Source organism: Sturnira hondurensis, unplaced genomic scaffold, assembly GCF_014824575.4.
Source record: "Sturnira hondurensis isolate 20B ecotype Veracruz unplaced genomic scaffold, ASM1482457v3 Scaffold0018728, whole genome shotgun sequence".
Lineage (NCBI taxonomy): Eukaryota > Metazoa > Chordata > Mammalia > Chiroptera > Phyllostomidae > Sturnira > Sturnira hondurensis.
In genome coordinates, this window is record NW_028091359.1 from 19,083,543 (window position 1) to 19,094,260 (window position 10,718).

At 57.1% G+C, this 10,718-nt stretch overlaps 1 protein-coding gene across 1 annotated transcript in view; it reads left to right on the plus strand.

Annotated features, from left to right (window-relative positions):
* The window catches only part of RPH3AL (rabphilin 3A like (without C2 domains)), a 143,576-nt gene extending 134,495 nt beyond the window's left edge, over nt 1–9,081 (plus strand). Inside the window, 4 exon segments of the mRNA XM_037070298.1 lie at nt 2,762–2,875; nt 4,800–4,909; nt 4,911–4,946; nt 7,731–9,081. Of these exon segments, the coding sequence (XP_036926193.1) occupies nt 2,762–2,875; nt 4,800–4,909; nt 4,911–4,946; nt 7,731–7,850 (380 nt within the window). The 3' untranslated portion in view covers nt 7,851–9,081.
* The last annotated feature ends 1,637 nt before the right edge of the window (nt 9,082–10,718 follow it).

The following is a 10,718-nucleotide window of genomic DNA, read 5'->3' on the forward strand; positions in this document are numbered from 1 at the left end:
TAACACCATGGAGCCGATGTCCTCCCCGCCCCAGGTGTGTGAAGATCCTGAACGTCAGGCGTGGGAGAGACGGGACACTCCACTTCGGAAAGGAGGAACCGACCATCTGTCCTTGAGCGTCTCCACCAGAGAGATGGGGAAACCAGCGCGAGACCAGTCGCCGCGCCCTCCCAAGGGATTCCCACTGCCTCACCGGCTGCTGGCCCCACCCCACCCCCTGCCGCTGGGGCTGGGCAGGGGCAGAGCCTCCCTGATGCCTTTGCAGCTGCCTCCAGTGCCTCCCACTCCCTCTGTCTGGGGACCCACAGAGTCGGTGTTTAGTCAGCCAGTGAGTCAAAGACACGCAAATGCTTCTAGACCCGGCACAGGGTCTGGTCTCGGTGGAGTCACCATCATAGAAACCCGGTCCAGGACCTGAAAAACAACTGCAAAGTCAGACCTTTACTTGTATTTCTCAACTATGAAAGAGGCACGTGGCCCACCGCCCCCCAGTCCCTGTCTCTTCTTGATTCTACATCACAAAAGCCCAAGAAGCCCTCCTTGAGGACAGGGGAGGAAAAGAAACAGGGCAGAAAAGGCAGAATCCTGGAGCACAGAGAAGGCATAGCTGGGAACGTTCGCCTCGCTCTCGCCCCTCCCACACAGGTCAGACTCTGCAGGAGAAGTACGCAGGCCTGATTTGGGGTGCGATTTGGCCCCTGGGGGAAAGGAGCCTCGATTCTGCTGGGGGGAGGGGCACACGCACAAACACGCACACCAGAACGTGGTCGGTGCAGGTGCGGCAGAATGCACAGGGCACCTGGAGGAGGTGGTGTCCACCTGAGCCGGGAGAAAAGCAGTGGGTGAGGCGCCCTGGGCAGAGGTGGACAGGAGGTGCAAACCGGTGGGGCCTGGGGACCTGGGTTAGGGGAGCAGGCTGTGTGGGACGAGGCCGGACACGCAGACGAGGGCCCGGGCTTGATCCCGCAGATTATGAGGAGCTTTCGCAAAGGCGTGACTAGGACTAGTGTACTCGCTGGAGAGGTGAATGGATATTCCGTGTGGACCAGCAGGTTGAAATCCATCTGAGAGGACGGACAGAAGGATGGACGGCCGTCCTAGGGGAGCCCTCCTTCCGGCTGCCTGTTAATGCAGTCTCAGCCTTCTCCGCCCACGCTGCGCCGGGGGCGCCTGGCGGATCAGACGAAACCGCTTAGCCACCCTCGGTGTAGATCAATTTTGTTTCCAATCTCCTCTCCCACAAATGGGTCCCTATGGCTCTGGGTTGTTTGGCAGGTTGAATAAGATAATGCTCGCTGGGTACCCAGCACAGCGCCTGGCGGAAAGCGCTCAACCCTGCTAACCGCCCTCTGTGACCAGCGCTCTGCACCCCTCCCCCCACCCCCGCATTAAACCCTGATTCTCATTATCCCGCCGCTGAGTGAGCCGGTCACCTGTGAGAGCTGCTTCCCTTAATCCCAAGCCTTGCTGCGAAGTTGTACCTGTTACAATTACATCATTTAGTTAAAAGTTATGTAAAGTCATGAAAAGAATCAGAAAAGACAAAGAGTTGTTATTAAAGCCCAGACTTTGGAAAGCCTTCCTTCATGGCAGCCACTTGCTTAAAATAGCTATTGAATTAGATGTGGGCAGGACAACTGTGAAAACAGGAGGAGGAAATAGGAAAGTGGAGGATTCTGCCCTCATCTTGCTTTGCCCCTGCTTCCAGCTTGGCTCCAGTGTACAGACGCCAGACCTGGACTCACAGACAGCCGAGCGTGCGTGCAGTTCAGGCTTGAAAGACCGGGTGGACCCACGCCCGAAGGAGCACCCAGGCTCTGCAGCAAAAGATTGGCGAATGGATGTACATTTCTACGCTTAAAGTTAAAATAGAACGTTTAACATATGAATATATCCCGTATTGTGACTCCCACCGGTGACAGAGCAGCCAAATGTGGTTCCATTTAGTCCAGAAAAGAGGAGTTCTACCACAGTGGGTGTTAACTGTGAGGGATTTTCTCCTCTCCCCTCTGCTGAGGCTGCAACCCCATCAGCCAGTTCCCTTCTGCTGCACCCACGAGACCCCGCTGCGAGTTACTGGGTGAACTGGGATGAGAGCCCGGCCGGCCGGCCCCCAGGTCCGTCCGGCCAGTGGAATTGGCGTGGTCGGGGACACAGGCTGTGGAGCCGACTGCAGGGTTGGATCCTGGCTGCTCTACTTACTACACTGGGCAGTTGCCTCAGTTTCCTCACCTGTAGAATGGGGGCCATGCTGTTTCCGACCTGACAGGGTCGTTCCGAAGTGTCAGTGGGTTAGCGAGTGTAAAGCGCAGGAGTGTCCCATAGGGGTCGGCGATGACTGGCACTGCCGTGACTACAGAGCAATGCCTCACGCCTCTCGGTGTGGCCGGGTGCAGGGCTCCAAGCATTGGTGCCTTCACCAGAGGGGCTCGTCGGCACCTATCCCAGCGGCAGACTTCTGATCCCACCACAGGGAGCAGGTGACACGTGGAGATGACAAGCCCTCCCTGTTGGTCCTGGTCACGCTGGGCCCGGGGCCAGCCTCCTCACCTCAGGACACACCTCTCTGATTGGCAGAAAGGGGTAGCCTGCTGCCCCATCCCCAGGCCATTGTTCCTGTGCCCCGAACACACAGGCCAGCTGAGGTTCTGTGCCACTGTGTCCTGGCAGGAGGGAGGTCTGCCCTGGCCCCTCGGTCCTACATTCCTGCTGGTGGTGGCCCGTAGCAGTGACCTCCTGTGCTGTTGTCTGTTCTTTCCAGTGGTTTCCAGTGACAGTGACAGTGACTCTGACCTCAGCTCCTCCAGCCTGGAGGACAGACTCCCACCCACTGGGGACAGAGACCTGAAAGGTGACAAGTCCTGCAAGGAGTCAGGTGAGTGTGGGAAGCACACTGCTGGTGCAGGTAGCTTTGCTGCTTCCTTGGGCCTCCGCTCCCGGCTCCCCGCTCCCCCGCAGGTGTCAGGTGTCGCAGAGTTTTTCTGGATCAGGAAGGAGAAGTAGCCCCGGGGGCTGGGACAACCAGGAGCTAACATCTTAGCACCACTAAGGACTGGGCTGGAAAACTGGCTCTGGTGCCTATTCAGTGGTAGGGGGAGGGACAGGTCCAAAGGCCGCCCTGACCCTCGGCCTGCATGCCTGGGCTTCCTCCCCCGGCTCCCTGTGAGCATCCCAAATGAGGTGTGGTCCTGTGCATGACGAGACTGTGAGAGTCAGGTGAAGTTCTCCGGACTGGCTTAGCGCTGCCGACAGCCTGCAGTGGGAACCCATGTATGTACTGTGACCTCTTGGGCCACAGTGGGTGTCGACTTCCAACTAGTTAGCACAGACAGACAGGATGGAGCAGGGTTCTCCAAAGCTGCTTCGGAATTTAGCATCTCTGATCTCTCCTCAGTGACCCTGCTGTTTGAAAGAGAATTAATCAGGGCCCCTGCTGGTGTGGCTCAGTGGATTGAGTGCCGGCTAACTGAAAGGTCGCAGGTTCGATTCCCTGTCAGGGCACATGCCTGGGTTGTGGGCTGGGTCCCTAATTGGGGGCATGTGAGAGGCAACCAATTAATGTTTCTCTCACACATCAATGTTCTTCTCCCTCTCTTTTTCGCTTCCTTCCCCTTTCTCTAAAAATAAATAAAATCTTAAAAAAAGAGAGAGAATTAACCAGGCCTTGAAGCTGGTGCAGACAAGGCCTGAGGGGCACATTTTCCTCTTCTTTAAATCCACAAAGGGCCTCCCTGGGAAGAGGGCCAACTTTATCCAGAGTTAGTCCCAAAGTTAGAACTGGGATATTTGAAAGATGGGTCAGGAAGGCTGATTTCAGTGCCTGAGAAAGCTTTATAATAACCACTCCAGCCTGAAACGAAATGCCCCAGGACGCTATCCTGGGTCAAAGGGCAGGTGACCTTGTGCCAGAGCTGACATGGAAGGAATTCCTGCTGGGATGACAGTTTGGGCTGGGCCAGAGGTGGCACACAGTGCTTGGCACACGTACTCGTACTTCCACTCCTGGGCCCGTGGCAGGCATTACTAGTTGATCACGATCCGCTTTCCCACTGAGCTTGACGTGGTCTCAGAATCCTGCTCAGTGCACTTTTCCAAGTGGTCAGTCAGTGAGTGACGATGCCGTGAGGATGAAAACTGTTCCCAGACTAGATGATCTCTTTGGCCCCTCAGGCCAAAGATTCTACCTTAGGAAAGTGTGAAGGGAGCCTTGGCTTCCTGACCAGGCTCCACGCTCCCCTCCTCATCCCCTCCCTGCACCCCAGCTCCCAGCTCTGACCAGGCCTGGTGACGAGGAGAAGATGGAGTAGAATATTATAGGTCCCAACTCTGCTCTCAGCCGGGCAAGGACTAAGACATATTTGAGTGAGGATCCTTGAGTTAGTAAAGGCAGCAACTAAAAACCCATGGAGTTCACTGAAATATATAGCCTCCCCCCCCCACACCCTCATTCTTTGAAGGCAAGAAAAATTCCTCCTCGTGGCCAGTTTTCACATTGGTGACTTTGCTTGTTCCTAGTGAAAGGTCCTGAGGGCCCACTCGGTGGCTTTTATGCGAGTTATGATGGACCAGTCCGCAGTGGCCAGAGGGTGGGGTCACCAAGAATATGGCAGCCCTGTGAGGGCGGGGGTGGCAGTTCCCAGGGTGAGGGGCTCTGGGCAGACAGTCCCACAGACACCCATCATGAATCCACGTGAGAAGGGGGAACGTCAGCTCAGTCGAGCTGAGATCATCCCAGTCTCAGTTTGTGATCCGAAGGGCCCAGCCCTGAGCCTTTTGGGCTCACACATGGTCTCTTGCAGGTGGCAGCATGGAGTCCCCCAAAGTGGAGCTCGCCCACCCACCCAGCCACCTGTCGGGGAGCCAGAGCAGCCTGGCCAGCGAGACTGGGACCAGCTCTGCGGACCCACAGAGGGGCACCCCGCCCTGGCCCGCCCCAAAGGGCCCCAGTGAGTACCCAGCCACTACTTCTAACCCCCACCCACCGCCTCTCCCTCTCCCCCTCCCCCGGGCCCTCCTCCTCTCCCACCCAGTCCTCCCAAACTAGAAAGTGGTAGATGAGGTTTCCCACCCTTGTGTTTCCTGAGCTCTGGGCAGGCACTGGGGCAACAGAGGCACCAGACCCCACCCACCCTGCCTGAAGTGAACAGAGAGGAACTGTAAATCAGTCACAGCTAGCATCCCTATCCATCACCATCATCATCGACCGTGACAATGGGGTTAGCACCCCAGCTTCACGGAGTGTGTGACCTTTCATCCCCATCTCCATGACAGTCACAGTAACTCCCATTTTGAGAGAGAGCACCTACTGTGCTGCAGGCAATCCAGCGCTCACCAAGCCCCACAGTGTGCCCAGCCGGGGTCCCCCTTGGGGATAGTCCTTGACCACTAGAAACCTACCATGTAGCTGAGGAAGCCAAATCAACTCACCCAGAAGAGCCCAGCCCAGGGCAGGCCCAAATCAGAGGGAGAATTTGGGACCACTGAAGCTGTTGGCACTGGGGCCGGGCCTGTTCTTGCCCTGCCAAGGCCAAATTTTGTTCTATTGAAAGAATAGGCCGGAAGCTTCGCACCCCCATTTGATGGGCGTGGGAACCGAGGATGAGAATCGAAGCTCCCACCCGTCTCCGTGCCTGCTCTCCTGGCCTGGCCAACTTGGGATCCAGGATGGGGGTGGGTGGGGGGAAAGGCTCCTCACACTCAAACCAGAGAAAACTGTGCAAGTGATGTTCGGCCCCTAGTTTCTTTCGAGAAAGAAGCCCCAACTGGACTGGGCGCCGCCAGGGCCACAGGCTCCACAGCGAGCGTGGCACGTGTGTGCATCTGCGTGGCTGGGGCCCTCCCAGCTTGTTCGCTGCTGGAGCCTAGGTGTGCCGCAGTCACCCACCAGGAGACTGGGGGTGGGGGGGGTCTCGCCCGCTCCCCACCCCCTGCCCTCCCCCTTTCTCCCTGCCCTCCCCCACCTACGATTCCCGAGAAACTGCAGGCAAGGCACCAAAGACAGGCAGCTGGGGGGCAGGTCTNACCCTGCCTGAAGTGAACAGAGAGGAACTGTAAATCAGTCATGGCTAGCATCCCTATCCATCACCATCATCATCGACCGTGACAATGGGGTTAGCACCCCAGCTTCACGGAGTGTGTGACCTTTCATCCCCATCTCCATGACAGTCACAGTAACTCCCATTTTGAGAGAGAGCACCTACTGTGCTGCAGGCAATCCAGCGCTCACCAAGCCCCACAGTGTGCCCAGCCGGGGTCCCCCTTGGGGATAGTCCTTGACCACTAGAAACCTACCATGTAGCTGAGGAAGCCAAATCAACTCACCCAGAAGAGCCCAGCCCAGGGCAGGCCCAAATCAGAGGGAGAATTTGGGACCACTGAAGCTGTTGGCACTGGGGGCGGGCCTGTTCTTGCCCTGCCAAGGCCAAATTTTGTTCTACTGAAAGAATAGGCTGGAAGCTTCGCACCCCCATTTGATGGGCGTGGGAACCGAGGATGAGAATCGAAGCTCCCACCCCGTCTCCGTGCCTGCTCTCCTGGCCTGGCCAACTTGGGATCCAGGATGGGGGTGGGTGGGGGGAAGGGCTCCTCACACTCAAGCCAGAGAAAACTGTGCAAGTGATGTTCGGCCCCTAGTTTCTTTCGAGAAAGAAGCCCCAACTGGACTGGGCGCTGCCAGGGCCAGAGGCTCCACAGTGAGCGTGGCACGTGTGTGCATCTGCGTGGCTGGGGCCCTCCCAGCTTGTTCGCTGCTGGAGCCTAGGTGTGCCGCAGTCACCCACCAGGAGACGGGGGGGGGGGGGGGGGGGGGGGGGGGGGGGGGGGGGTCTCGCCCGCTCCCCACCCCCTGCCCTCCCCCTTTCTCCCTGCCCTCCTGCACCTACGATTCCCGAGAAACTGCAGGCAAGGCACCAAAGACAGGCAGCTGGGGGGCAGGTCTGAGCGAGAGGGAGCCACAGTGGGCGTGGCCGTGCAGTGGGTCCCCTGGCCTCCCTCTGGCCCCACTCTGGCCCCCCGACACCCTGTGCAGGGGACAGTTTGGAACCAGGCAGGCCGGAGTTCCAGTCCCAGCCCTGCCACCCACAGACGTGAACTGGGGTGAGCCATCAGATTGAAACATGGGAAACTGCATTTTATAGATAAAAAGTTCCTAAATATTGGCAATTCAATGTGACTCAACCTAATATCTGGTCCATCTGTGCCCAGTTTCACTGCCATAAAGTAGGGCCCACGTCCCACGTCACGTCCCTCACGGGGTTTCCGGAGGGTGAGTGCAGGGTGCGTGTGGGGTGCCCGCCCCACACAGGTCTTAGGAAGCGTCCAGTTGTGTGGCCAGTGCACAGAGAGGGTCCCAGGGCTGGAGACACAGCGTGGAAGGGAGCAGCCTGCAGGAAGGTGTGCGTCCCCACGTCCACTCGCCCCGTCTGGCAGCGGAAGGTCACCTGTCTTGTTACCTGGGTCTCGATGGGCGCACTGAAGCTCGGGCAGCAGACGGCCTGCCCGTGATGGGCAGCACAGCAGTGCAGGGCTTGCCCTGGGCACCAGCCCCCACCCTCCCCGGCAGCCCCTTGTCAGTTTCACACAAGGAAGCCACTTCAGGTGCTGGGCTGTGCCAGCGAGGAGCCCTCCTTCCCTGCTATCACCTTCGTTTCATTCCCAAAGGTCCAGCTGTCACCAGGGAGGTGCCCTGCCTCTCTTCACCCTACAGTGGCCTTTTTTTCTCTCCCTCACAGGCAAAAGGCACACCTGGACAAGCCCCCGCTGTTGATGTGGCCTCCGGTGACCCCCTCTGCCTGCCCTGGGCAGAGTCCTGTCTGGTGCGTGGAGTGGGCTTTGCAGGTGGAAGAGGTTGACAGAGAGAGAGAGAGAGAGAGAGAGCGCGCGCGCGCGCGCGCGTGCACACCGGAGCCACGCCCTTCCTGGGCCCTTCCGGGCCAGTCCAGGAGGCCTCTCACCCAAACCTGTGGGACGGGGCCCCTGAGTCAACAAACCAGTGGGCTAAGCCCGCGGCCCCCCACTCAGTGCCTTTCCTGGGAGCCCTCCTCACTGCCCACCCAGCCATTCCACTCAGCCGTAACCTTTATTTATTGTCCTCCCTGGACCCCTCCTCAGTCTCCCCGCCCCCCGTGTGTATTTCAAGTTGGCCCTGGTCTTGGGTTGGGCTGGAAGGGCCTTCAAACCCACCTGGCGGGGCCGCCACGTGCACTGCGGTTTCAGAAGGCACCACTCGGGCTTTTTCCACGTTTGTACTAAAATGGAAGAAGCCCAGTCCCGAGCATTACCCTTCAAAGCTGGGCCCCTGGAGAGAGCGGTGGAGCCCAGAGCAGATGGGAGGAGACTCACCCCTCTTTCCCTCCGCCTTATAGTTGGGGAGCTGAGAGCAGCACGCTCCCCTCCCCTTCTCCCCTCACTGGGGGCATCCAGGGCTTTCTTCAAGCCCTCCCTCGGCCTCCCTGCCTCTCCCCACCTCTCCCCTGCTTGTGGGGCCAGAGGGAGGCCAGGGGGCCCACTGCACGGCCACGCCCACTGTGGCTCCCTCTCGCTCAGACCCGCCCCCAGCTGCCTGTCTTTGGTGCCTGTCTATGACTCTGTTGAAGTCTGAATTCACTCACTGAAGAGCAGCAGGCACCGGCCCCGCTGGGCCCAGGGCTCCCCTATGCCATTAATTCACTTCTCTTCAGTAGGTTGTTTGGCATGAACAATGCTCAGTTCAAAGCACAAATGCTTCTGGAACACCCTTCCCTGAAGAGAGAGTAAATGTGTGTTTGTGTGTGTGTTGCCTGTACCCACCCAACCTTCCTCTCTGCCCCCAGGGCCCCCCCACACCCAGTCCTCCAGGCCCTGGGGCCCCCACCATGGGCTTTTGCACCTTTGCTATGGGCAGATGGTTTAAAAAAAAAAAAAACACCTCACTGCTTCTCGGTGACAAGTTAGCCTGAGAGTGAAAATAAAGATGAGGATTTGTGTGGAGCCGGTGTGTTCATCAGAGGGCCACGCTCGCTTGTGCTTCCGACCTGCGACCTGCGTCAGGAGGGAAACGGAGGGAAGTGGTGACGCGCTGGTCACTGGCGGCTCCCTGGGCCGCAGTGGGAGGGATGGATCGGGGCTGTGTGTGTGCAGAGCTGACGAACCTAACGCTGAGTAGGGAAAAGCAAGCCATCTACGTTAAAAAGAAAAAGTTAAATATACCTATACATACAGATAGTCAGAATGAGTCGTCCAAACTTGTATGTACATTTGTAAAAATGTCCGTAAAACAGACAAGGACTTCTGGTTAAGTATGGTGGGCTGAACCATATTTTCTCTGCCCCCCAAACTCCCAGTAAAATGCATAAAGGAATGAAAATGGCGTCAACTACAACAGTGGAAAGATTGGAGATGAAATGGCAGCACATAAGAAACACCTGGCCCTGGCTGGGCGGCTCAGTTGGTTAGAGGGTTGGCCCGATACACCAAGGTTGCAGGTTCGATCCCCAGTCAGGGCACATACAAGAATCAACCAGTGAGTGCACAAATCAGTAAGTTAGACAACAGATTGATGTCCCTCTCTCTCTGTCTTCACCCCCCTCTCTCAAATCAATGAATACAAACTTTAAAAAAAGAAAGGCCTGAAAATTGGAGAGAGAGTATAACTTGTTCAGTGCTGGCTCTCACTACTTCCAAAATGTCTGCCAGAGAGAAAGCCAGCCACGAGCAAGCCAGTTGCTCTGCAGCGTCCCCCAGATGCTTAGAGCTGGGCGGGGCCTGGTGTCCCTCAGACAGAAGCTCAGGTGTGAAAATAGTATTGCTTGGAAGAAGAGGTGAGATCCCCCAAGTCCTGCCCCCAGCCCCCAGCCCCCATGGCCTGCGGCTGCCCTGCCTCCCCCTGACCCTGGCAGAAGACAGGTTTACTGCTGGCCGGGGTGGGACTAGAAAGTCTGGATTGGCAACTCAAGCCGGCCAAAGATGGAGGTAAGACTGCAGTTAATGGGGGAGACCCTCAGCACCCTCCCCCTGCTCACAGCCGGGCCTACACCCCAAGGCACAACACGTCTGTCTGGGAAACTGACCGAAGAGAGAAGCTGGACAGAGCCTGACTGGGTGATCCCCCAGTCTCTGCCCAGTCGCCATGGGGAGACCCCGGGCCACCAGCCCCGCCCGTGGACAGAGCTTCCCGTGAGCTTTGCTGTGCTGCACTCAGTGGGAACAGCCAAGGGCACCAGCAGAGACCGAAACCAACAACCAAGATACCGAGACTCCCACCATCCAGAAGAAAGGGGTCAGAGTACAGCCCTCTGCAAATATTCACCCACGAAACAGGAAAAATAATGCTATTTTTAAAAGGAAGTGTTAAAGCTCTGAAAATTAAAATACACAAGTAATAGCAGAAAATTTTTTCCGCACTGCTATGTCTATGGGTTATGCATATATGTCCTTTGGCTAGTCCCTTCACCTTTTAAAAATTATTTATTGATTTACTTTTAGAGAGAGGGGAAAGGAAGAAGAGAGAGAGGGAGAAAAACATCAATCACTTGCCTCATGCTCCTACTGAGCACCGAACCAGCAACCTACGTGTGCCCTGACTGGGAATTGAACCCTTGACCTTTTGCCTTGTGGGACAAGGCCCCACCAACTGAGCTGCACTGGACAGGGCTCCTTGCACCTTCTTTCATCCTTCCCCAACCCAACAGCTGTCAATCTGTTCCATGTATCTATGCCTCTATTTTTTAAATAAATTTATT